Source organism: Uloborus diversus, chromosome 7 (genome assembly GCF_026930045.1).
Source record: "Uloborus diversus isolate 005 chromosome 7, Udiv.v.3.1, whole genome shotgun sequence".
Taxonomy (NCBI): Eukaryota; Metazoa; Arthropoda; class Arachnida; order Araneae; family Uloboridae; genus Uloborus; species Uloborus diversus.
In genome coordinates, this window is record NC_072737.1 from 124,793,500 (window position 1) to 124,818,601 (window position 25,102).

The 25,102-nt window shown below is 32.8% G+C and overlaps 1 protein-coding gene across 1 annotated transcript in view; it reads right to left on the bottom strand.

The window, feature by feature from the left end:
• LOC129225582 (uncharacterized) overlaps positions 1 to 25,102 on the bottom strand; it is a 38,758-nt gene that overhangs the window by 3,457 nt on the left and 10,199 nt on the right. The window contains exons 3-6 of the mRNA XM_054860033.1: positions 22,230 to 22,276; positions 20,166 to 20,267; positions 3,991 to 4,041; positions 1,485 to 1,562 (exon numbers count right to left, since the gene is read on the bottom strand). Of these exons, the coding sequence (XP_054716008.1) occupies positions 1,485 to 1,562; positions 3,991 to 4,041; positions 20,166 to 20,267; positions 22,230 to 22,276 (278 nt within the window). The remainder of the gene's footprint in view (positions 1 to 1,484; positions 1,563 to 3,990; positions 4,042 to 20,165; positions 20,268 to 22,229; positions 22,277 to 25,102) is intronic.

Sequence of the window (25,102 nt, forward strand, 5' to 3'; positions counted from 1 at the left end):
TCGCTATTAAGGTTAATTTGCCTAGTAGATGTTTATTTAATGTAAAGTTATTTGTAAATCATCCTATGGTATTAGTTATTTTTTGCCTTGAAAATTTTCTGGTCCAGTTGAAATATGCGGCAAACTATGCCTTAATGAAGAACGTTCGCCAGAATGATAAAGGTTTCAATCTAACCATCAAGAGAGGCATCGTTTTCAGAAGTGTCTAGTGTGTCGTGGTCACCAAAAATTTTTCTTCTATATCTATTTATATATTTATTTATTTATTTATTAAAAGTATTGCACACTACAGAAATAATCCAGTTACAGTGGCAACAATAATATAAAAATAGCAATTAAAACAAATTATACATTTAAAGTATTAAAACATAAAACTTAAAATTGTAAAATGACAAGTTAAAAATATCTAAATCACGGCAATGAATGTTAAAAAATTTGTAAAATTTAAAAAGACAAAATATATTAACATATTTCTGTCTGGTAAAGAAATCTATCTTATGAATTCCTGGATCTAACGTATAATTGCTATAGCAAAATTCTACTATTGCACTGTAAAAAAATTCCGAAACGTGGAACGTTTCAAGATTTCATGGGATTTCATCTATTTCCCCATAAAATCAATTAGCAAAAAAGTTTCCTGAAAAGCTACATTGCAGACTTTTCACTGTTGTGAAAAATATTTTTAGCTACCGGTTTAAAGATTGACTGAGAGTTAATAAATATTTCGGTTTTAGGTCGAGTATAGCCCGTCCTGATTGACTAAGCTCCCAATGAGAGCGAATAATTCCATGGATAGCTGCAGCCTTGCAAGGCAAGGGATTCTTACTTGCAATTCTGCTTTGACCATGGTTGCTTCAATGCAACCCAATTTCTGTCAGTAACAAAGCTTGCAAAAAACAAGAGTGTTTTCAGCTAAAAGTTAGTACCCTTCCTGAAATTATTCTTAAATATTTCTAAATACCTCCAGAAGTACCTCCGGTTAAAGCCTGTCATATTGCAGGAGCCTTCAGAGAAAACTTAAGTAAGTTTTATGTAGTAGCTTTGCGCCTTCCTGTTTTGCCAAGAAAGCTCAAAAGCCTTATTGCAACTAGAGAAAATGCTAAGACAGAACTGCAAGAACCAGGCAACTCGCTTGCAATTCTTGCAAAGCTGTGGAATCCAGTGACTTGCGTGCTCATTGGGAGTTGGTCATTCTGGATGAACAGTAATAGCTCTTAAGCCAATACACATAGTAAAGTGGTAGCTAAAAATATTTTTCCCAAATCTGTGAGAAGTCTACGAGTCAGAAAACTTTTTGACAAAAATACTTATTTCTCGCAGGAAAGTGTTGAAAATCTGTGAAATCCCGAAACGTTCCCTGGAAATTACCAGTAACGTTTCGGATTTTTTTTACAGTGTATCATTTCTACATTTCCATTTAATTCCTTGAAAAGCATGCAATGTGTAGTTCTTTCTTATAAAAAAAACATTGAGGCCTTACTTACGAAGAATGCGAGGCTTCTAAACTCTCGGAACCTTTCCTCAACTGTTAATTCTTGTAAAGCGTCCTTTGTTAAATCTGGCTAAAATATAATACAAAACATTGCAACTTATGAAATCAAGATATTAGAGATTTTATTTTTCAAATGTAAAATCACCGTGTAAATCTTATCGATGATATTTTTTAGGCATGGCTTTGTTTTCTTCTTTATTTTACCGTTTTCCCGCTATCCCTCACGTAATGCCTCATACATTTTAATAAAAGTAACACTTTAAATGGTAACTAACCAAAATTTGTTGCTTAACAAATTACGAACATTAGTGTGTTTTCTTAAGCAAAAGATTTCGTCTTCATCTTGTAAAACTATTGCTTTTGAATGAAACATATGAAACGTGCGAGACAAAGTGGCTAATTTTTCGTGGAATAACCCCATACATAATTACATAATTTCAATGGTTTAAATTATTATTTCTCAACAAATGAGCAATGTTTCCCTTACTTTGGAATCTTAACTTTCACAACCTGCAATTTGTTTCGTCATTGTCACATTAATAGAGCAAAAATATTAACTAATTCAGATTAACTAATTAAGTTACAAGAGGTTGATTTTGGATTTCTCGCACGCGACACATGCAAATAAATTAAATATAAAAAATTAATAAGTAAAAAATAACTGTCAGGAGCATTTTTATATCAAATGTAAAGATTAAAAAATGAGCTTCTTTTGTTTAATTAAAATAGTAAGATTTGTTTCAAAATCGTTGGGAAAATTATTGCATCTGATTGTCCCGCACGTGACAGTGGAATGGCCGATTTAAACTTTAATGCTTAGTTTTTAAATAAAACAATCCGTTAAATAGAACAAATAATTACATTAAAATGAAATAAATACACCACACAAACAAAGCTATTAAATGTATAATATTTAGATGTCTCAGAAGGTCTATTATAACTGTTGGATCTGTGCTTAGCCTTGATGTGCTTTTTATTTCTTATCTGTGATGGATTCTTTTCTAATTTTCGAGACAACAAGAGTTGACGCTGCATTAGTATAATTTCATTTATTAGCCTACTTTTGAAAAAAGAAAAAAAAAAAATGACAACAGCCTGGATGTCCTGTACTCAACGGAACCAGTATTAACCCGGTATAAATTGCCAGTCCGGAAGAGATAGGGTTACATATACGCACAGAAACTAATTATAGATTGTACTATTTTTTTAGTGTGTAGTAACGTAGTTTAGTAATACATTCACACTTATTTTTCAAAATCAATAAAACGGATAAAGATATAGGGTGTCTCAAAAAATCGTTTACAAAGTTAACGTGCTGCTCTGTCACTTCACGATGAACAAGATTTACATAGAAACTTGTATTTGAAAATGCAAACTGCATTCTCTAGAGGGCGATGATGCAGGGGTAGAGAAGGTGGAAGAAAAAATTCCGACAGTGTTGTTAGTATGATTTTAATTGTAGAACATGATTACACCACAACACATGTTCAAAATTTGCTCCAATCGCCACAATGCATGTTTCACAACGTCAATACATGGATTCACAGATCCGTTCAAATTCGCCACGTGTGTCACGTACTTTCGCGATCCTAGAAATGAGATCTATAACCGATGTTACGGCGTTTAGTACACCATGGAGTTCATGTAGAAACCATGCAGACTGACAAGTAGAAAGCCAGGGGAGTCAGGTCGGGAATCACGGTGGCCCTGCGTATTCCTGCGATCATTTCCCTCTAGCGGTCGCAGTATGAATTTTCAAGTACAAGTATCTGTAAATGTTGCTCATCGTGGTATGACAGATCAGCGTGTAGAGTTGGGAAATGACCTTTCGAGACATCAATACTTCATATGTCCCTGCTTCATATCCCTGTTCGAGATAATGCTTCAACTATTGCCATTATTGATGTTCTGCTGATAAGACGTATTTTCATCTTACTTTCAATACGGTCCCTTAGAATTGTGTGCTTGAATATCTCCTAGAGTTTTCGTCCTCAAATGTTTCATTTCGTTTTACTATTGTTTTTTATGCGCATGATTTCATTAAACAAGAATTTGAGAACCTGGAGGCCATAAATTTAGATTTTGTAAATTTTCACTCTTTGTTTTCGCTTAAAACTTTTTATATGTTAAATCTGCATTTTATTTTGACTATTTTTATAACTGGCTGTATGTATAGAGGACAAAAAAACGCGAAGAGGTTGGGAAGGTACAAGAAGAATTCAAGCATTTAAAACAGTATTTAGGAGGAGATTTCAGGCCATAAATTTAGAATTATTGAATTCACATTCGAGTGTGTCCAGTGTTGTTTGGAAACTTTTTTTTGCAAAATTTAAGGCAGAAATAAGTTATCCAAAATAATTGAACTAGTTTAACTTTTAAATCGCGTAATCGGTTTGTATCAGTGTACAACTTATTGAAAATTCCAGTGCACTGCAGCGGTCTGTGTTTTCTGGATTGAATGACTATTCAATAAACGTATAAGTAAATATTATACTTACTATTATAGCAGGAGTTAAAATTTGATTCATGAGTTGTTCTCCACATTGTCTCTGAAACAAAATAATTTATATTTAAAATATATATGTTTCAAAACGGACTGAAGTGCGTTCTATAACAGTTACCAGGTGGTATAGACACCAATGTGAACAGCTCCTGCGTTGGTTTCAAACAAAGTTTGCCCATGCATTAAATGTAAGTAAGGAAATAATTTTTAAAGAAATCTACATGCTTGCATTTTTAGATTTACAAGAAACCACTTAGTTAAAGAGAATGGTGTAATGTAAGAAATGTAGATGGCTCTAAATCCGTGCAAGAAGTTTTCTTTAATAATAATACAGCGATAATTTAAAAATACGATTTTTAGCGGTAATCTTTCGGAAAACAGTAACAATGTGAGTTGTTTGGTTATTTTTCGCGGATGGCGTAGGAAATGAAAGTAAAATGATTCCTTTTCTTTTGTACTTCAATGCAGTATTAAAAAACCATCCTCTCCCCAAAAAGAACTCTTAAGATTGTTATTCATGATACTGAGATTTATTGTGCTAAATGAAGTTTTTTGTCTGATTTTAATGCAACTGTACAACTGTGGTTGAGAATCCTGCAATAACTTTAGGTTGTATATTCTTGAAAATTTGGATCGAAATCATACCGAGGAAGAAGAGTCATTCAAAGCAACCAACTCTCTAGGAGGATTGAACACATGACCTTCGCGTTTCTAACACGACGCTCTAACCGAATGAGCTATGAGGCTTCATTCGTGGGAGCGTTATACATTGAAAAAAAGGAATAGGATAAGAGATCCAGTAGTCGGGCATTTAAGACAGCGATTGCTATTTTTTGTTAACCTACAAATTTCAGCAATCAATACAAAAAAAAAAAAAAAACATTGTAAGGCTTTAGGTTATACCTTTTTGATAATGATTCACTAAATTGTTTCAGAAATAAAACCATTTTTACTTTAAAAACTAACCTATTGTTGACACGAGAAAATGCTCCAGTATTCGGGAAAAGAAATCCAGCGCTCGGCATGTATGAGCCAAGTAATCGTTCGTTTCATTTTAATTACTCTTATGGGGTATGAGTGAATAAATTTGTGCAAAATTTAATGCGAAACATTGCACAGCATTGTACTTACAAAATTAATTATTCCAATAACTGCGAAAGAATTCTGCATTCTTGATGTTTTCGTAACATTTATGTTTATATAATTTTTCAATTTGCAACCAGTTTGGATATGCTTCCCATGCAAAACATATTGCATGGCGCAAAAAGTTTTAACTGTGTATGCTAAGATAAATACTGAATAAAAGAGTTGATAGACTTCATGATTGACCAAGAATGAATTAATGATCAATATGACTGACACTTGACTCGTCTATGTTTATTAGAAAGAAACTTCAACATATGGAACAAAAAATTAAAATTGTAGTTTTGGAAACAATTTCACGTCAAAGCAAAGCAAGTAAAAATCCGTTCAAAAAGCACTTAAAAGATTGGCAATCGTAGGCACATCTAAAACAAAATTTATTATAAGACAAAGGTATTTTTATTGTGAACGAACTGGAATAAAACGAATTATGTTACAAGAATGATACAAGAGTTACAGTTATGATACAAGAATTCCGGATATGTTTCCATCGTTTTTGGGTTCATCAGTTTTTTTTTTTTTTAAACTTTTCAAAAAAGACAACAATATTTTGTCACCCGAACGCTTCATTATTTTGATTATGGGAAGTCCTTTTTCTATCAAACGCGGATTTTTTTAGCACAGTTTCCGTCTAATACGATAGGCTAATTACGGAAACCCTCGTGCAACGAGGTTTCGAGCAAACACAATCCTAAAATTTTACCTTTCTTATCCGACACAAAGTCCAAAACATTGATTTAAACTTTTTACAGCTCATTTTAAATAAACTCAGCATGAACAAAAACGAAACTATCTAAAAATCACAACAGAGAAGAATTATCTACTGAAACTTTACATAAAAATATTGACATATTACAATAACTATCGGCAATTAAATTTGCTCTATGAGAAGCGATTTGGCAGCAGACACTTCTTTTCATTATACTGATTCCTGAAGACAGCTGCCGGAGGAAAGAAGAGAATGTCTCAAGCAGAGCCAATTTACTGCCTCCATTTGAATAGAAAAGTGATATGTATACCCCAAGGAAAATCAAAAATTATTTTCTCTCTCTTGTGGTTTTGGTCAAGTTTTCTTTTCTTTCTTCTTCAAGCAGTCATTTTCACTACTCAAATGCAACGAAACTTTTAACAGATTAAAAAGTGTTGTCACAGATTGGGGGGACTGTAATATAGTTTAGCCTTGCATATTTAATTATTTCATCAAATGTTACTTTTAATACAATTGTAAGTGAACGTGACTTTAGGTTTTTAAAATATTGTCAGAACGACTTAAGATGATTTAAATGTTGTAACGAAAAGCTGGTTCCCAAACTCAACTAAAATAAAATACATATTAAACGTCAAGGAGTCTCAATACATTATATGACATGGTGGCAGCTGAAAACGAACCTAAATTCAGCGATTTTGGCATGATAAAGGTTAGTAGTTATGCAATATAATAAAAGGTCAGTTAATAGATATATTCTGGCTATTGTGAAACTGAGTTTTTAATGCTTGATTAAAGATTAGTATACCTTAAAAATGGAGTTGAAAGCACCTTCAAGTATGAAATTATCCGGCAATTTGTCCGAAAATTGGAAAAAATTTAAGCAACGTTTTATGCTTTATTTGGAGGCATCCGATAAAATAAGGAAGCCAGATAAAATGAAAGTAGCTTTATTATTAGGAATAATAGGCGAAGAATGTATAGACATATTTAATAGCTTCAAACTTAGTGAAGCAATTGGAAATAATTTCAACGAAGTTTTAAATGCTTTCGACAATTATTTTCAGCCAAGGACAAATACTGTGATTGCACGTTATAAATTCTTTAATAGCAGGCAGAAGGAAGGTGAATCTGTTGACTCATTTGTCACAAATCTGAAAAATTTATCGAAAGACTGTTGTTTTGAGAACCAAGAGGACAGCTTAGTTCGAGATTTATTAGTTATCGGTATACGAGATTCCTCGACGAAAGAAAAATTGCTCATGGAAACCGAGCTAACTTTGGGAAAAGCTATAGAGTATTGTAGGGCAAAAGAAGCCAGTACTAAACAAATTCAAGTTATGAGTGAACATTCGGACTATAATCCGAAAGACATAGATGCTGTTAAGGATAAAAATAAACACGGGAAAGTTTTTAACAGGCATAAAGGAAACGATGACAGCCATCGCAAAATGGACAGAAGTTGTTCCAAATGTAAAACAGTTCATGATTACGGAAAATGCCCAGCATATGGGAAAAAAAGCTATAATTGTTCTCTTTTGAATCATTTTTCCGTTGCATGTAAAATGAAGAAAAAGAAAAAGAAGAAAATAAATGAACTTAACAGTAATGATAATTTTTCGACATCAAATGAAGACGAAGACGGAACTACTTTGATATACCCCCCCAAATCGGAAATTTGGCGACTTTTTTTGTTTTTGTTGACACAAAACTTTGTTGCCACAAAAATTGTTGCCACAAAACTTTTTAAAAAACTCAAAGAATGGTACAAAATACATGAAAATACTAAATTTGGCAACAGTAAAAACCTAAAAGCTGAAAAAACCTAAATTGGCAACACCAAAATAAGGAACAGCAACCCTAAAAAGTCCGTAGGGAATGCCAGATTTGGCGCGTAATTTTTGGGGGTGTATATCAAAGTTATACCACGAAGACAATTCAGTTAAACTAGATTCAGTAAAATGTCAAATTAATACTTTAAAGTCAGAATGGAGAGAAAATGTTTGCATAAATAATAAAGAAGTATCTCTCAAAATTGACACTGGAGCCGAGGTTAATGTTTTGCCTTTCAGGATCTTTAAAGATGTGAAGAAAAATGAGAGTTTAGAAAAAACAGGGAAAAAGTTAACATCATACACGGGACATAAACTGAAAGTTATAGGAACCTCTAAACTGATGTGTAAATTTAAAAATAAATCAGAATTGATTGAATTTTTTATTGTTGACCAAGAGTCAAGTGCGTTATTAGGAATTGAAGCTTGTGAAAAAATGGGATTTGTTCATAGAAAGTCATCAGTTCATGTTGATTCTGCGCTTGGTAAGGATATTGTTAAAGATTTCCAAGATGTGTTTACTGGAAAATTGGGTAAATTACCATACGTGTATAAGATCAAGCTCGATGCCAGAGCTGAACCCAAAATTTCAGCTCCGAGAATAATTCCATATTCACTAAAATTGAAAGTGAAGCGTGAACTCGATAAAATGGTAGACCAAGGAAGGTGTCATAGAAAAGGTTGTTGAATCGACTGATTGGGTACATCCTATAGTGATAGTTCAGAAACCAAATAATCAAATTAGAATTTGCATGGATCCTAGGATGTTAAATAAATACGTTAAACGAGAACACTATCCTATTCCTACACAACAGAGCTTATTTTCTCAGATTGAAGGAGAATTCTTTACAGTTCTGGATGCATCTTCAGCATTTTTACAGATACCCTTAGATGAAGAAAGTTCAAATTTATGTACAATTGCCACTCCATTTGGGAGGTTCAGGTTTCGTAGATTACCTTACGGCTTATCGAGCGCCCCTGAAGTATATCAAAATACGATAGAATCTATTTTTAGAGATTTGGAGGGTATACTTGTCTATATTGATGCTATCTTAGTTTTTGGTAAAACTGAAGAGGAACATGATAGACGACTCAAAGCAGTTTTAAACAGAGCCAAAGAAGCTGGTTTGAAACTCTCCCAAGAGAAAAGTCAAATTAAACAAAAGTCTGTTAAATATTTAGGATATAACTTAACTAATGAAGGAGTTTTAGTTAATGACGATAAAATTAAAGCTATTGTTGATTTCAAAGCACCTACTAATAAAACAGAATTGCAGAGATTTTTAGGAATGATTACATACCTAGGAAAATTGATCGAAAATCTCTCAGACAGAACAGGAATATTGAGAAAACTACTGAGTAAGAAGAGTGAATTTGTTTGGACTAGTAATGAACAAAAAGTGTTTGAAAATTTGAAGAAATGTGTATCCATTGCACCCGTTTTAGCGTACTATAATCCTGATTTAAAATCTACTGTCTCTGTTGATGCTAGCCAATACGGCTTAGGAGCAGTTTTACTAAAAGGAGACCACCCAGTTTACTATGCATCGTGTGCGCTTAATGACACTCAGCAAAGATACAGCCAAATAGAGAAAGAACTTTTAGCTGTTGTGAATGGTTGTAAAAAATTTCACTACTTTATATATGGTACTGATACAGTTGTGGAGACAGATCACAAGCCTCTTCTTGGTTTGTTGAAAAAACCAATTGAAAATCTTTCGCCAAGATTGCAAAGAATGCGGTAGAATTACGGTAACCGGGTCGCGTTGGCGGATTTTTTCAAAAACAGCCAAAGTTGGCGCCTACGACTCAATGTAAACAAAGTACTTCAATGTAAACAAAGGAAATCCACCAATAAGAATAGACCCAAAGAAAATGGGCGGAGCTATGGATGACTCAAACTATCACCTTCGTAACGAAGAGAATATTAACTCTCTTTCTCTGATCGTAACCGCAAAGAAAAAAAAATATTAAAATTCTTTTTCCTCTTTTAAATGATGATAATGTAACAAAATATACAAAGAAACATATTATTAAACCTAATTTAGGAAATCATAGAGTATACTTGAAAGAAAAAAAAAAGGGTGGGGGAGTGAATATTTGGAACAGATAATTGTTAGTTTTCAAAATCATTTAATGCAAAAAAAAAAAAATAATAATAATAATAATATTTTAAGCTGTTTTTGGCTAGCGTGCACATTTTATTCGAACAGAATACATAACTAGCAATGAGCAAAATGAGCAAAAAGCAAACGAAACATTAATGTAACATTAACAGTGTATTAAAATTCAAAAAAATTGCTAAATAAATTAAAAATACTACAAAACAACGTTAAATCTCTGTTAAAATGTAAAATAACATTCTAATTAAATGATTCAACAACTCCATTAAAATTTAAATTACTCTACCAAAACAAATTGAAACAAATTCTAAGGAACAAAAGAATGTAAAATAAGTTCTAACAAAATTTAACAACATTAAAAGTTGGATCGAAAACGACATTAAAGTATAAAATAAATCGTCAAGTAAACAGAAAACGTCATTAAGTACAGTTGAAGTGTAACAGTAAAACGAAAAAAATCTACTAGATAACTTAAACTAAACGAAAAGATCCAGTCAGAGAACGTTATCATAACTGCAAATTTTAATTTTACCTTACTGAATAATTACAATAATTAATAAATTTTAAATTAAAGATGGAACAATAAAACATGAAGGAAAGTACTTACGGCGAGCAAAGTCTTAAAAAAAAGTATTCAAAAGATATGAATGACTAATTTTTAAATCAACAACTTAAAATAGTTAAGAGTGAAAAACATTCCACGATGTAAAATTTCATAAAATGTTTCGACGATCTAAAAATTGAAAAGATAGTTTACGTTGCCAATTTTCAGAAAAAAAAAGTTTCAGAAATTAAAAAATATTAATTCTGTAGAATTAAAAAAAAAAGTTTATGAGACAAATCAATTACAGTTTTGTGTATCGCCGATTGGCCAAACGAATAGCGAATCAGCTTTGTTGTAGGGTTGCTAATATTGCTCTGTCGCCAATTGAGGTAGCGGGATGCCAGAATCAAACATTTATCGCCGCGACCCGGTTACCGTAATTCTACCAAGAATGCTTTTTGAACTTTTAAAATACAGAATTAAACTTGTATATGTCCCAGGGAAGAAACTTTATGTAGCAGATGCTCTGTCTAGAAGTCCTACTAAGGTCTATGCAGACACAAGTTTCTTGGAGGGAGGAGCTGCAACTGTACATACGATTCTATCAACAACAGATGAACGAACAGCTGAAATGCAAAATGCTGTAAAGGAGGATGAAGATCTATCCAGATTAAAGTTGTTAATACAAAATGGATGGCCAAAACAATTTACTCAAGTTCCAGAAAAACTGAGACCTTATTGGAATTTTAAAGACTAGGGGGCTATCGCCCCCTGCTCGCTATCGCTCGCCAACCCCCGGAACTGCTTACGCAGTTCCCTGTGGATCGCTTCGCGATCCATGCTCGCTTCGCTCGCTCGCTGTATGCCAATACATTAGCCTAGCTAAAATTTTCCGTAAAAATTAAAGTTGGTAATTGCATTTAGGTCACCATCCATTTAACCAATATGAAAATTACGTTCATAATGTTAATTTGTCTGCTTTAGCCAGATTTTCGACAGTTTAACTTTGCTGTATGTAAGATGACTGCCTTGGCAATGTGCACAACTTTACCATTATAGATACAAAAGTGTCTGTCATTGCTTTGGAGAGATTGCACTTCTACCTGTTGGTCCGCGGAAGGTATTTTATTTCCCTTCTACCACCCATTGGAAAACCAATGAAGGCATTCCCCTATCCGCCACCTGGGGACGCGCCCTCTAGGGGTTACAGGCCTCCCCCGAGGGATGTATTTACATTATTTACACTCTTATATATTTACATATTTACACTCTTATATATTCTAATCTGAGAAAACTTCCTCATATACACAATTAAAAATGTCCCGTTTGGGAGCCACAACTGACACTGCTTCAAAAGATCTTGTTCTTGATAATGCCACATAGAGCTGGCCATGACTAAAAACAGGCTCAGAGAGCACCAAACATATTTTCTCAAACGTTTGTCCTTCTTGTTGTTATTCTGAATCCTTGCCACGTCACGAACAAAAAATGGTTTAACTAAAAACGCGAAAACTCGCCAAGGCTACTTTGCTTGCACAATACTAAAACTACTATAACCCTAAACAAATTTGGCGAAACCTTTCAGCTGAGAATAAAAGGAATAAAGTAAATTCTTTCTCGGTTATTCATTTTGAACTGAACTGTCGTACTGAAGCAGAGAATAGACGACGCTCAAAGCGCCTACGCGTTCAAAACAACATTGCCGATGAACATGATTGTGGAGCAATGTGTGAAGAATGCGAATTTTGTGGTGCTCTTTATTGGCAGAAAGAGCGTAATACTGCAAATAAATATACTAAATGTTGCCATGACGGAAAGGTGCGGTTACCGGCATTGTGTGACGCACCTGATCTGTTGAAGGAACTGCTGACTGAAAATTCCCCAGCCGCTAAAAATTATCGGCAGCGAATCAGAGAATACAACTCTGGAAATGGCTCGTCTTAAATTGGATTCAAGAACGGTTTCCTGCCTTCTTTGAGCTTTTCTTTGCTGATTAAGGTTGAAATGGGCCACAGCCCGACTCAAACTCATCTCAAAAAAAAAAAAAGTTCGTTGAGTATTCTGTGATTCAAGATTTCAAAACAACGTAGAAGTTTGTTTACATGATTTATCGGCGAAGTGTTGCCAACAGAGGTTTAGAAATTCACCCCTTCATTTGCCGGCACGTAAGAGAATTATATATATAGAAGAGTTACATGACAGTAATGACTTGATTTTTCTTGGACATAGACTTGTTGTGCCAAAGAGCATGCAATCTTATGTGTTATCTAAATTGCATTCTGCACACCAAGGTATCACTACATGTCAAAATAAAGCTAAAGTGTCTTTGTACTGGCCGAAAATGAATGAACATATTAAAGATTACGTGGAGCGATGCCAAGTCTGCCAAGAGCGCCAAACTGCAAATCAGAAAGAAACATTAATGCCTTATGATATTCCAAAACTGCCTTGGGAAGAAGTTTGCGTAGACTTTATGTATTTGGATGGAGATAACTTCTTACAAGTAATAGATTACTATTCAAAATTTATAGAATTGAGGAAGCTCAACACGAAAACTGCTACAGCAGTGATCAGTGCACTTAAACAAATATTTCGTACACATGGAATTCCGCAGAAAATACATTCAGACAATGGCCCACCTTTTGACAGCCAAGCATATTTGTCATTTTTGAAATCCTATGATATTCAACCTATAACATCATCTCCTAGATATCCAAGATCTAATGGAATGATTGAAAGATCAATAGGGACAATGAAAAACATCCTTTTGAAAGTCAAAGCTTCTGGAGGCGATCCTAATTTAGCAATCTTGGAGTACAATAACACGCCAAAATTCAAATTGCCTTCTCCAGCAGAAATGTTGATGGGAAGACGCTTAAGGTCAGTGGTACCCCAGAAGACAATTTTACTAAAGCCTTTATTTTCCACTAGAAGCACCATTCAGCAACTCAAGAAAAATCAAAACAAGCAAAAATATTATTATGATTTTTCAACAACGAAATTAAAATCTTTAAATGTAAAAGATCCAGTGTATCTACAGATTGATCATCGAAAATGGATACCAGGAACTATTATAAAGAAACACAGTCAAAGATCATATTTAGTACAGTCCGCAGAAGGAACTGTATATCGCCGTAATAGAATACACTTAAGACCAAGAAAGTTAGACGATTCCACCCCAGTGAAACAAGCTGTTCCAGTTACTCCTAAAATGGCGAGACCCAAACGAGCAATTAGACCGCCAATTCGTTTTAAAGACTATGATTGACTTTTTATTTTGCTTTGAAACTTTAAGCCAAATTTGAATTTTTAATTTTTCTTTTTACGTTTTATTTTATTGTTTCATTGAAAAGAAAGGGCGTGTAATATAGTTTAGCCTTGCATATTTAATTATTTCATCAAATGTTACTTTTAATACAATTGTAAGTGAACGTGACTTTAGGTTTTTAAAATATTGTCAGAACGACTTAAGATGATTTGAATGTTGTAACGAAAAGCTGGTTCCCAAATTCATCTAAAATAAAATGCATATTAAACGTCAAGGAGTCTCAATACATTATATGACAGGGACGACGACTCCCATGACTCCTCCCCTTTCTTTGCATAAACCACTTCATGCAATTCCCAAAAAAATTGAATTCAAAAAGATATTTACTTTATCTCATGGTTTTGGCATTTTTTAATATTATTTCAAGCAAACATTCAAAATTTTTGCTTGCGGTTTGAGGGAGGGAAGGGAGGCCATTACCCCCATGATAAAAGGAGTACCAAGTCGGGGGTTCAGCGTTAGACTGACCACCTGACCACACCAGTCATAATATGATGGTTGCAAATTTCTTGGCCATTTCTATTCCATTTCACTTGTGGAAACAAGAAACCCAACGAGTAAAATCCTATGGCAAGTCGTAATCGTGGAAAACATAACTTGAATGCGAGACGTCAAAATTTAAATGATTTTATTTCTATAATTATTTTATTTCATTTTATTTTTTTATAAATTTCTAAAGTTATTACAACTTTCAAAGCCTAAATATTGTGTTTTATTCAACACCAAGCCACATCTAACGCAAGTTACCAAATGAGAAATGTATCGTCAATTTTTATGCTAACACTAAAAGTGCGTTCAAATTAAAATTTAAAAAAGGTCAACTAAATTAAACGGGTCATTGGCTTTCATTAAAATTGTGAAGTTGATAGCAATTTTTATGTTTTCCTTTATATTCTAATAAATAATCATAAGTTAAGTGGGTGAAAAGCGTAATTACTGAGCAAACGTGTCTACGTTTCCAAATGCATTCATTGAACTAATGTATAATAAAAAATTAAAAAAAAAGGATTTTTTTTTTTTTTTGACCAAACAAAGCAATTTTTAGGCCGTGGGTTTATTTTTCGTCATTAGCCGGCACGATAAGCTTCAAAACGAGGGATCATTTATTGGATTTGGTCAAGGAGTAAGGAACCACATTGCGCTGTTAATAACGATTACTGTCTTTGCGATAATTTAAGAATTTATCCTCTTTCAACCCAGAAGTCCCCAAAAGTAAGGGAATGTGGGGCAAAGTGAAATACATAGTTAAAATAACTTTTTTTTTTTCAAAATGAAAAACTTTGAAATTTGTTTTGAAAATTAGGGTATATAAAGAAAAAACAAAGTATTTTACGGTAAAATTTTCTTTGAAACATTATTTTTAATTACACTAAATTTGTACCTTCGAAGAATTGGAAAATGCTTCCTTTTTTTTCATGTGGCGATGTAAAAAATGAAATGTTTTTCCGATAACTTATTTTTTTACTTTACAAATACTTTTGATGAAATGAATGAGTAAATGAAAGAATGAATGAAGTAGTGAATGAATGAATGAATAAATAAGTGAATTATTTAATGAAGGAATGAAAAAAAAATAACAACTGAATAAGTCAGATATTTAATAAATGATTGTATAATTGAATGACATGAGCTATTTCACTTTAACTTGACTTTTTACATAGACTTCACTAATTGTGCAAAATATTTAAAATACAAATAAGCTTAATATTAAGGAAATAAATAGGGTAGACCGGGACGCGTTTACGCATTGAGTACGTTTACGCAGTGCCCTTTTTCCAAAACGAGTCATAAATGGAGAGCCAGCACTCATACCAAATTGATGCTACTCCTTAGCAAATATTCTCACAAGTTTTTGAGCATCATTCGAGCTTCGGTTTAGCATGCGGATAGAAAAATCTGTTTTCTACCGAGCCGAGTAAATTTTGTGTTGAACATTTTAAAGCTTATTGTGAATAAATAATCCTTTGTTAAACACAAAAAAATATATAAAAAGTAGTAGAATTTCATCCTTTTTTTGAGAATTGTATTTATATGGACAGGAAATTTATTAAATTTTGTTGCACGTTAAAAACAAATGCAAACTTGCCGACGGGATATGTTTACGCATTTTCATTGGGGCACATTTACGCACGTTCTCACTGTGTGTCTTATTACATTCTGTCTAACTTCTAAACGGGCCTCGTACGCCTTTTTCGCTCTGTACTGTCTCAAACCTTTAGTATTTTCAGGTAATTTAAATTTGAAAATCACCATTCATTGCTAATTAAGTAACAGATTCGTACATTATAGCTTACAATCATATAATGTTGTCTTCATGCCTGTTCAGCTTTAACTTTATATACTATTCAGCCTGTAAAACATTTGTGTTTTAAAGATAGTAAGACATTACGTTCAAAACACTAACAGAACCACCTTAGGTGTCAAAATAATGAAAAGGCTTATGATAATCCAAGTATTTCTCCCACTAGGCCCTCCACATTGTCACATATGAACTACCCCAACTGAGACCATGTGAAAAAGTAGGACCAAAGCTTAGGAACTAGGAAAAGATTGTGTGAGCATCCTCCTTTTTTTTTCTTTCCTAACTGATATTCCGATTAAAGAAGCCCTCAGACAAGAGCAGTTAGAAGCTACAAAGAAATGAACAAAATGGGCAGAACAAAAAAAAAAGAAAAGAGAGAGAAATTACTTCTAAATTTACAAGTTTCTATTGAAACAGAAATAGACATCAAAAAAAAAAAAAAAAAATATGAAACCAAAGCCTGAGACAGAGAAAAAGTTAGTACACTCTGTAAAAAAGAAATTAATAAACGATTCTGTTGTGCTTGCACCTATTGTTTGAAAGCACATAACCAATCGAAAAAAGGATAAGACAGGGATCAATGCCTAAAATGTCAAAACGCAGTCCCATGTCAAGTATGCGAAAAGGAATACCTAATTTTTGTTAGTAAAAATCTACCAGTGATGAAGAAGATGACTATGTTTTTAATTCGTAATAAGCTCTATGATTTTAGTTTAGCCTATAAAATGTTCTTTATTTAATTATTTGTGATTTTCCAATTTTTAAAATGTTTTGAAAGAACATTTAGAGAAATAAAACATTTAAATTTTGTTAAATATCTATATCACTTACTCTTTGATGTAATTTTTAATATGCGCGAACGTGCCCCACTCGATGCTGCGCAACTGACTTGGACTCAAAAAACATTTATTTTACGATTTAAAACACAAGTTGAACAACAACTGAATACACAAATTTTGACTTCATTAACGGCTTTATAAAATCACAATGTGTAAATTTTCATAGGTACAAACATAAAAATTGGAAAATTCATTGAAAAAAATCCTCGTAAATGTGCCCCGGTCTACCCAACTACACCGAGTGTTAGTAGATCTCAATTAATATTTAAAATCCTAATAACAAGAGTTTTATCAGTTCAAAATAGGCTTGGTTGGTCTAAGTGGGACCCCTTTTGAGAATAGTTAGTTTTTAAACCTTATACAAAAGTTTTGAGACAATAAAAGTTGAACTTATTGTCTTATTTTAACTTGGACATTATTAACAAACAAAAGTTCATTATTATTTTCTAAAATAATATGATTTAAATATTCTTAATGATTATATTTAAAAAAAAAATCGGATTGGTGTCCCACTTACCCTATAGTAAGGGGTAGGTGGATCACCCGCTTTTAGTTAAATTTAAATAAAGCATATCTAAAAAAGAGGTACGGGTGTCTTACATGATAAAGTATAAATTTTTAGTGTGACTTATTTTTTTGTAAATGAATCTATTTGTGTTATATTTACTCTCTTTTAAATCTGTATCACGGAAAACTTTAAAACGGAAAACAAAACAATTTCACTTGTAAAATTTATTGAAATCCTATAGGTATATATTTTACTCTTACATACAAAAGTGTTTAATGAACGTAATACAGTTGATTAAGATCAATTTGAGAAAATTAGCCAAAACTTCAAGTTAAAAAAGAAACGGGAAACACTAAATGACTGCGTCTGTGTAAAGTTGACTAAGGAAAGAACCATTGTCGCTTCATTCTCAGTAATTATTTCCAATATCATCTGCACTATGGCAACAAAAAGTGTCAAATTCAACAGTATTTTTTAATTTGTAACATCATTTTCCAACATTAGACCTATTTAAATCTGAATGATTTTCTTTCATGTATGTTTCAAATACTTAATCACCAGCTTTAGCAGTTTTTGTAGCTGAACTATCAATTCCTACCACGTCACCATAGTTGTCTTGTATTTCACTAGTACAAATGATTAATCAGAGTTGCTTTTGATTTTAAAATCCCCATTATTATAGGAGGACCTACTTACCCCGCAGTGAGGAGACTCACTTACCTTTATAGAAAAAATGTACGGGGTAAGTGGGACTCCTCCTCTTAAACACTTATTAATAACATTTCATACAAAAAATTTTATTGTAGTATGAACTTTAAATTAAACTATACGTGAAAAATTAATTAGCATAAAAAAATAATAAAAACTAACCTGGAAACACTTCTTTAAAAAATGTTGCTTGAACTCGCAATTTTTTTATTTTTATTTATTTATTTATTATTATTATTATTTTTTTTTTTTTGAGTAAATATTATGGCCTGGAAAAAAAATTCCACGAAACCCGAATATGTGCAAAATCAATCACTGGTGAAATTTAACATGACCAGTGTAAAAATGTTTGAACACTTTATCCATAAGATAAATAAATACCTTTGTGCTGAACAGTAATGTAAGACAAACAACGTTAGAAGAAGCACAAATTTGCAAATTACAGCAGAACTTTCATCCATAAGCTCATTATTTTTTGCATTGAAAAAGGCGTTTCCTGTAACGCCGAAACACGTGTCTGCTGTAATTTGCAAATTTGTGCTTCTTCTAACGTTGTTTGTCTTACATTACTTTAACCATATTTCAGTTTTAGGGGGGGGGGTGACCCACTTACCCCGGTGACCATAACTTCTCCCAACCAACCCTAACAAAAAAAAATATTTACCACAAAAAAAAAAGAGAGTATCAATTTTACTAAAACTAATTGTTTTATCATATGTTTTGTTTTTTAGAGATGATTTTTTCTGACTGCAGTAGACGACATGTTTTACTACATGGTTAAAATATTACTAGATAACTTGGGCTAAGAATTGAATAAGTATTTCACCATTTATCTTTGCACAGCTATTTCATTTTACCCCACATTTCCCCACATGTCCATGGCCAAACATATGTATTGCGGTCAACTGTAGAACATGCAATATCACGGTTCCAGGAGGTAGACGAAAACCATCGCCGTCATGTTGAACGTGTTTTGATAAACAATGTATTTTAAAACCATCGTAAATATATAGTAGGGTAGACTAGGGCACATTTACGCGGATTTTTTTCAATGAATTTTCAAATTTTTATGTTTTAACAGAAAATTTTAGACATTGTTGTTTTATGAAGCAGTTAATGGAATCAAAATTGGTATATGCAGTTGTTGCTCAGTTTGTTTTTAACCGTTAAAAAAATTATTTTCGAGTTGGTTTCGTAAATTTGCCCCGGACGCGGGGCACGTTTACGCATATTTATTTTGACACCTAACGTGGTCCTGTTACTATGTTGAACGTAATATCTTAACATCGTTGAAACAAAGCAAATTTATTACAGACTGAATAGTGTATAAAGTTAGAGCTGAAGGGGCATGAAGACTAGATGATGGCTATATTTGAAAGCTATAGGATAAAAAATGTAACTTAGTTTAAAATTAAATCCATTTTTTCAAAACTAAATAGCCGGAAAATACTAAAAAGGTTTAAGACAGTTTGTAGCGAAAAAAATGTCAAGGGCACGTTTAAGTAAGACACAGTAAGAACGTGCGTACAGGTGCTCCAATGTCAACGCGTAAACTTGCCCCGTTACCGGGTTCGGATTTATTTTTAACATGCAAAAATATTTAATAACATTTAAGTTCATACAAATACGATTCTCAATAAAGGATATAAAATTCTGCTATATATAATTTTTATTATATTTTTTCTCTCCTAATGAAATATTATTTATTCACAAAAAGCTTCAAAACGTTCAACACAAAACTGGTCAACTTAGTAGAAAACAGATTATTCTTTCTGCTCGCTAGACCGAAACCAGACTCATGCTCAAAAACTTGTGGTAATATTTGCTAGGGAACAGCATCAATCTGTCCTAACTGCTGGCCCAGTTATAGTTCGTTTTGAAAAAAAAAGGCACTGCGTGCCCCAGTCTACATTAAATGTGTAAGCATAAAAAGAGCCCGCTGGTGGCAAAACTTTGAACTTTTTTTTTTTTTTTTTACTTGCTCAAACAAGTTTCTGTCATTTCATTATGCGCTATACAAAATTTCGTTAACTTCTGAGCAACAGTTTCGTCGCTAGAAAACTTAGAAGTAGAGTCGTTCAATTAGGGAGGCTTTCTATTGAATCTGTTCATAGGTATACAACTCATTTATTCTTACCATGCATGAATTTGGACCCTTACAAAGCCAGTTTGTGTCCTTTCGCATCCTTTTTTCCAGTCCGCTGCATTGTGACGTCTTGTCTATTAATCTTCGAAACGTCTAAGAAGAAAAAAGTTAAAATTATAATGTAAAGAAATCGCATTAAGAAAAATAGTTTGAACTTCACGAGTAGCTATAAAAAACAGTTTTTGCAACACAGTTGATTTTTTTTTTCTTTTTTTTAATGCGGTGGATAAGGACCGCATAAAAAGTCTCGCGTAGAAAATAACCCTAGAACTTATGAAATAACAAGAAATCGTTTCTTTAAAAAAATCAAAATAAACCAAGTGATGATAATTTTGCCGAATAGTCAGACGAAATTCCCCGAATAAGGAAATGTTTGGAGGTCACAGTGACTTCCCTTCGGGGTGCCCTTGTCGTCACTTAGAGATAGTACCTCGCACTTGTTATATAAATAATTTCGTCAATTGAGACCCAATCTGATTGAAATTTTCTTATAATGAACAAAAAAAAAAAAAAAAAAAAAAATCCCCCCCCCCTTAAAAAAAAAAAAAGAGCGCACAAAAACAAGTTTCAGTGTACGTATTTTTTTTACGTTTTACTAAGGCACTCATATTATTTAACCCTTTTGTTCATAATATGACAAAGATATATGTTTAGTATAATTATGAAAATGGGTCACGCCCCAGTATTTAGCTGTGGAATGTCCCGTACGCAAAGCTAAATCTCAAAATACTATGATAATTTTTTTTCACTGTAAAACTACAGACAACGAAGACTTATTGTTTTTAACTATCATTTGAATTTTTACATTAAAAAATATAAATTTTCAAAAACTAGCGTTACGTACAGGACATTTCACCCATATTTTTCTGATTAAGGTTATGGCTCGATTCTAATATAATGAAGAAGTTTTCTATTGTTTTTAGTTTTCATTTGGATTTTTGCAGCAAAAAATATAAATATTTCGAGATTCAACGCTACGTACAGGGCATTCCACCCTTATTTTTTAATGAAAATTTATAGCTTGGCTCTGATAAGATGAAAATTGAGGGACGAATGATTAAAACGATTCAAGTTGCTAAATAAGGAAAACCTGTTTCAGAAAGAGCACGAATGTTTATACAGCTGGCACCGTTATTTTATATTTGGCGGTCTATGTGTAAGATATTAAGCAACAAGCTACCTCCCCCAAACTAAGGTAGAGAAAAGCAAGTCACCGTCCTTCACTAAGGGCTAAACATGAAAAATTCCGACAGTCCGGTTATGACATCCAGATACTAATTTCTTCCACTTTTCGTTTTCAGCTATCACTTAAGGGCGGTAACTTATTACCTAAGCTTTTACCTTCAATTTCGAGTTGACCATACCATTGTTTGAGGGGTTCTAGCTGGTGTGCTAAATTAATTTTAGCTGCCAGTTTGAGATAATCTCAGCTTCAGCGAGAGAACTTCTGCTTCAAGCTCGGTTCTTGACTGTTTCAGACTGAGGAGTCAATAACAGAAACGAAACTGCAGTCTTTGGATGTATTTTGCATTAAATACATCCAGCATCTTTCCTTAGTCCTGGCTTAAAAGCGGCAACTAATTACTTATTACCTATTGTACCTTATTAACTGCATGGAACCCGATTCTGAAAATATATTACGAGTCATCTTCTTACTGCTTGTTCTTTTTTAGAAGAAATCAACTCCCTTAAAGTCAGGCTTCATTTTTTAACTCGTGAGCCAGGAAAGTCTTGGATCATTTTTTCTAACAAAACTTATTGCAGATGTTTTAATAGTTATCAGTTTTCCTCTTAGACAGAAAAATCAAACCTTTTCAAAGTTTTAAAATGTATTTGTATGCATTTTTTTCTTCTCCATACTAACAATTTTATTAGACAGATTAACTTGAAATTTAAGTAAATATAACAAGATGCTTCAAGATGCAACTTCCCTCCCGTTATTTAAATTTATTTTGTGGTGAAAATCGAGAAAAATATTTAGGCTGTATTAAAGACAAACATACAGACAGGCATGCGTTCAGACAAGCAATGATATTTATAAAATTGACAACATACCACATCTTCGACCTTATCTGTACATTTCCTGAGCTCGTTTTCTTCTCCTAAAACGAAAGCAAACATTATTTAATTCTACTGACTTAACTGAAAATATCAAACGAAAAATATACACATTCAGTACAAAGTATTTGATAATTCTTCTCACGTTATGGATCCTGTGTTTTAGAGACAAAAGTAAAGCTTTAAAAGCATAATCTACCTAAACTACTTTTTAGCGAATTACATGCCATTATTTGTTAACTTAGTCTTCGTTAGCACACACATTGATTACACATTTTTCCCTTCTTCTCCTCCCATCCCTCTTCTTCTTTTTATTTATTTATTTAAACTATTTTTTGTTTCTTAAATTAAAGGATTACTAAGAAGAATCATTAAAGTTTAGTATTATTTGAATTGGTGGTTGTAGCATAACAGGGATGAGGACAATGATTTGAAAAAAAAATACTGGAATGATTTTAATTGCATTTTTTGCACATTATTGAGAACAACTGAGGGATTTTTAAAGAAGAGTTTTGTTTTTAAGATGCTTTACTTTTCTTTTCAAAGAAGCAAAAAGTTAGAAATCATTTGTGTTATTAAAATTCCATAAACTATAATAACATAAATGAACCAAAAATTTTTCTTATAGAATTATTTTTGAACTAAAGTATATTGAATTAAGATGTCGGTTTTACATAACAATTTTGACATAGGGGAAACCGGGTAACGTGAATACCTTAAACTTTTCTTGATTATTGTCGTTTAGTAGTAACTTTAGAAATTGAAACAAATGTTTATAATCAGTCTTCATTTAATGCACTTGCGTAATGCAATAACAGTTGTCCTTAATATTAATTACACTATTAGATATAAGGCCAGTTTTCAACAATGGCATGAATATCCACTTTGCCCAACACCCCGGGTAAAGTGGATTCGTTACTAGGGCAAAGCGAACAACAACATTATTTGTCATGAAACTAAACATTAAAAATAAAATAACCATCGAAAATTAAAGGAACATATCCAAAAAACATTTTTTTGCTACAATGCTAATTATTGTGGTTATTGCAAACAAAGAAATTGAACTTAAAAATAAAATAAACGTAGAAAATAAAAGGAACACATTTAAAAACATTTTTTGCTGCAGTGCTAATTGTTGTTGTATTACAAACGAAGAAACTGAACTTAAGAATAAAATAAGCATCGAAAATTAAAGTCTCATATTAAAAAGCATTTTTCTACTATTCTAATTATTGCAGTAATTATTGTAACAAGCAAAGAATTTTTTTGAAAAAGTCAACATCCAAAATTTAGAAGCATATTTAAAAAAAAAAAAACATTTTTCTGCTGCAATACTAATCATTGCAGTTATTACAAGCAAAATCATTACCATTTTCGAATGTTGAACACTCTTTATGACACCACTCAGTACAAATATGACATTGCATCCTGTTTTCTATTGGCTGATCAGCTTCTTCCATGAACATTTCATCACAGAACCTTACATCATCATTTTTTTTTTCTTCCTTCTTCTTATCATTTTCGTATGCAGTCCTATGTTTTGTAGTAGAGATTTTTGATTAGTCTTTTTGGTACTTCGTCTTTTTAATAGTCTTCTGAGAAGGTTTTGTCAAAACACTATTTAGTTACTTCATGAAAGTCTTTTTTGATTTTTCAAATTTTTGTCTTTGATTGTCCTTTACTGGAGTACTTGCCTGGAGTGTAGATCTCTGTAGTTTTTATTTACGTGTTGTTATGGGTTTTACAGGATGAGGAATAGATAGTAAAAAGGAAGGACTGTTGTAGTTCGTAGAACTTTCAGGTTTGAGTGACATCATTGCCTTGACTTATTCTGTTGTTTCAGATCCCATGGGAGTATAAGGACGATCTTCAATGGTAGTATTGTCTTGAGATCTTAATATTGAAGGATTTTCAGGTTCGAATGAAGTGACGTGTCATGACCGGGCAAAGTGAATATGGTATTCACTTTGCCCAATCCGCTTTGACCTTCAAGTACATTTTTGAGGTTAATAAAAATTACTAGAAAACCAGAGCATCTAAACTCTTCATCTACGGATAGTTGAAAGCTACATAATTGTACATCAAATCCTACTCATAACAAAGAACATGTCACAAATAGTATTAAAGTTATAAAGAAAACACTAACCTCTGTAAACTAATATTTTTTTCTCCAAAACATACTTTGTTCGCTCATTGGCGTTGTATTATGTGAATTTGTCCCGACGTGTTCGCCGCACACGGAGCGGCAACAGGCGACCGTGGCTATGACAACGCGGCTGCCGGCCGTCTAATTATTTGGGAGTTATAGGCAAAATTCGCTTTGCCCGGGGTATCCACTTTAGCCGGGTTTCCCCTATTCTATTTCTTGCTAATCTTTGCGCACAAAGACAAATTCATGTGATATTCAAGGTGTTTCAATTTGGGTAAACTCATTCAATATCACTGGGGAGTAAGGGCGCCCATATAGGGGTAGCAAGGGGGGCTCGTGCCCCCCCCCCCTTTGAAATTAGAACTTCCTTCCTTGCTTTTAGTACTTTTTTCTTTGCAAAAACGTAAAAATATTTCTTCTACAGTCATTAATGAAAACGTTATTAAAAACTAGATTCGTTGCCCGGCTTTGCCCGGTCTACCATTAAAAAAAACCATTGCATCAAGTGAAGTATCTTCAATAACCAGGATTAAATAAAAGAAAAAATCCATCATGCCAAATTTTCTCGCCAAACAATGACGACAGATACTAAAATACTTTTAAGAAATTAAAATAAAATGAGAAAGATGGATTTAAAAGACGTAACCATGGTAAACACAAAACAAAATAAGTTTAAAAATTGAAAATGAGAAAGATGGAAATAAACAGTGGATTCAAAAAG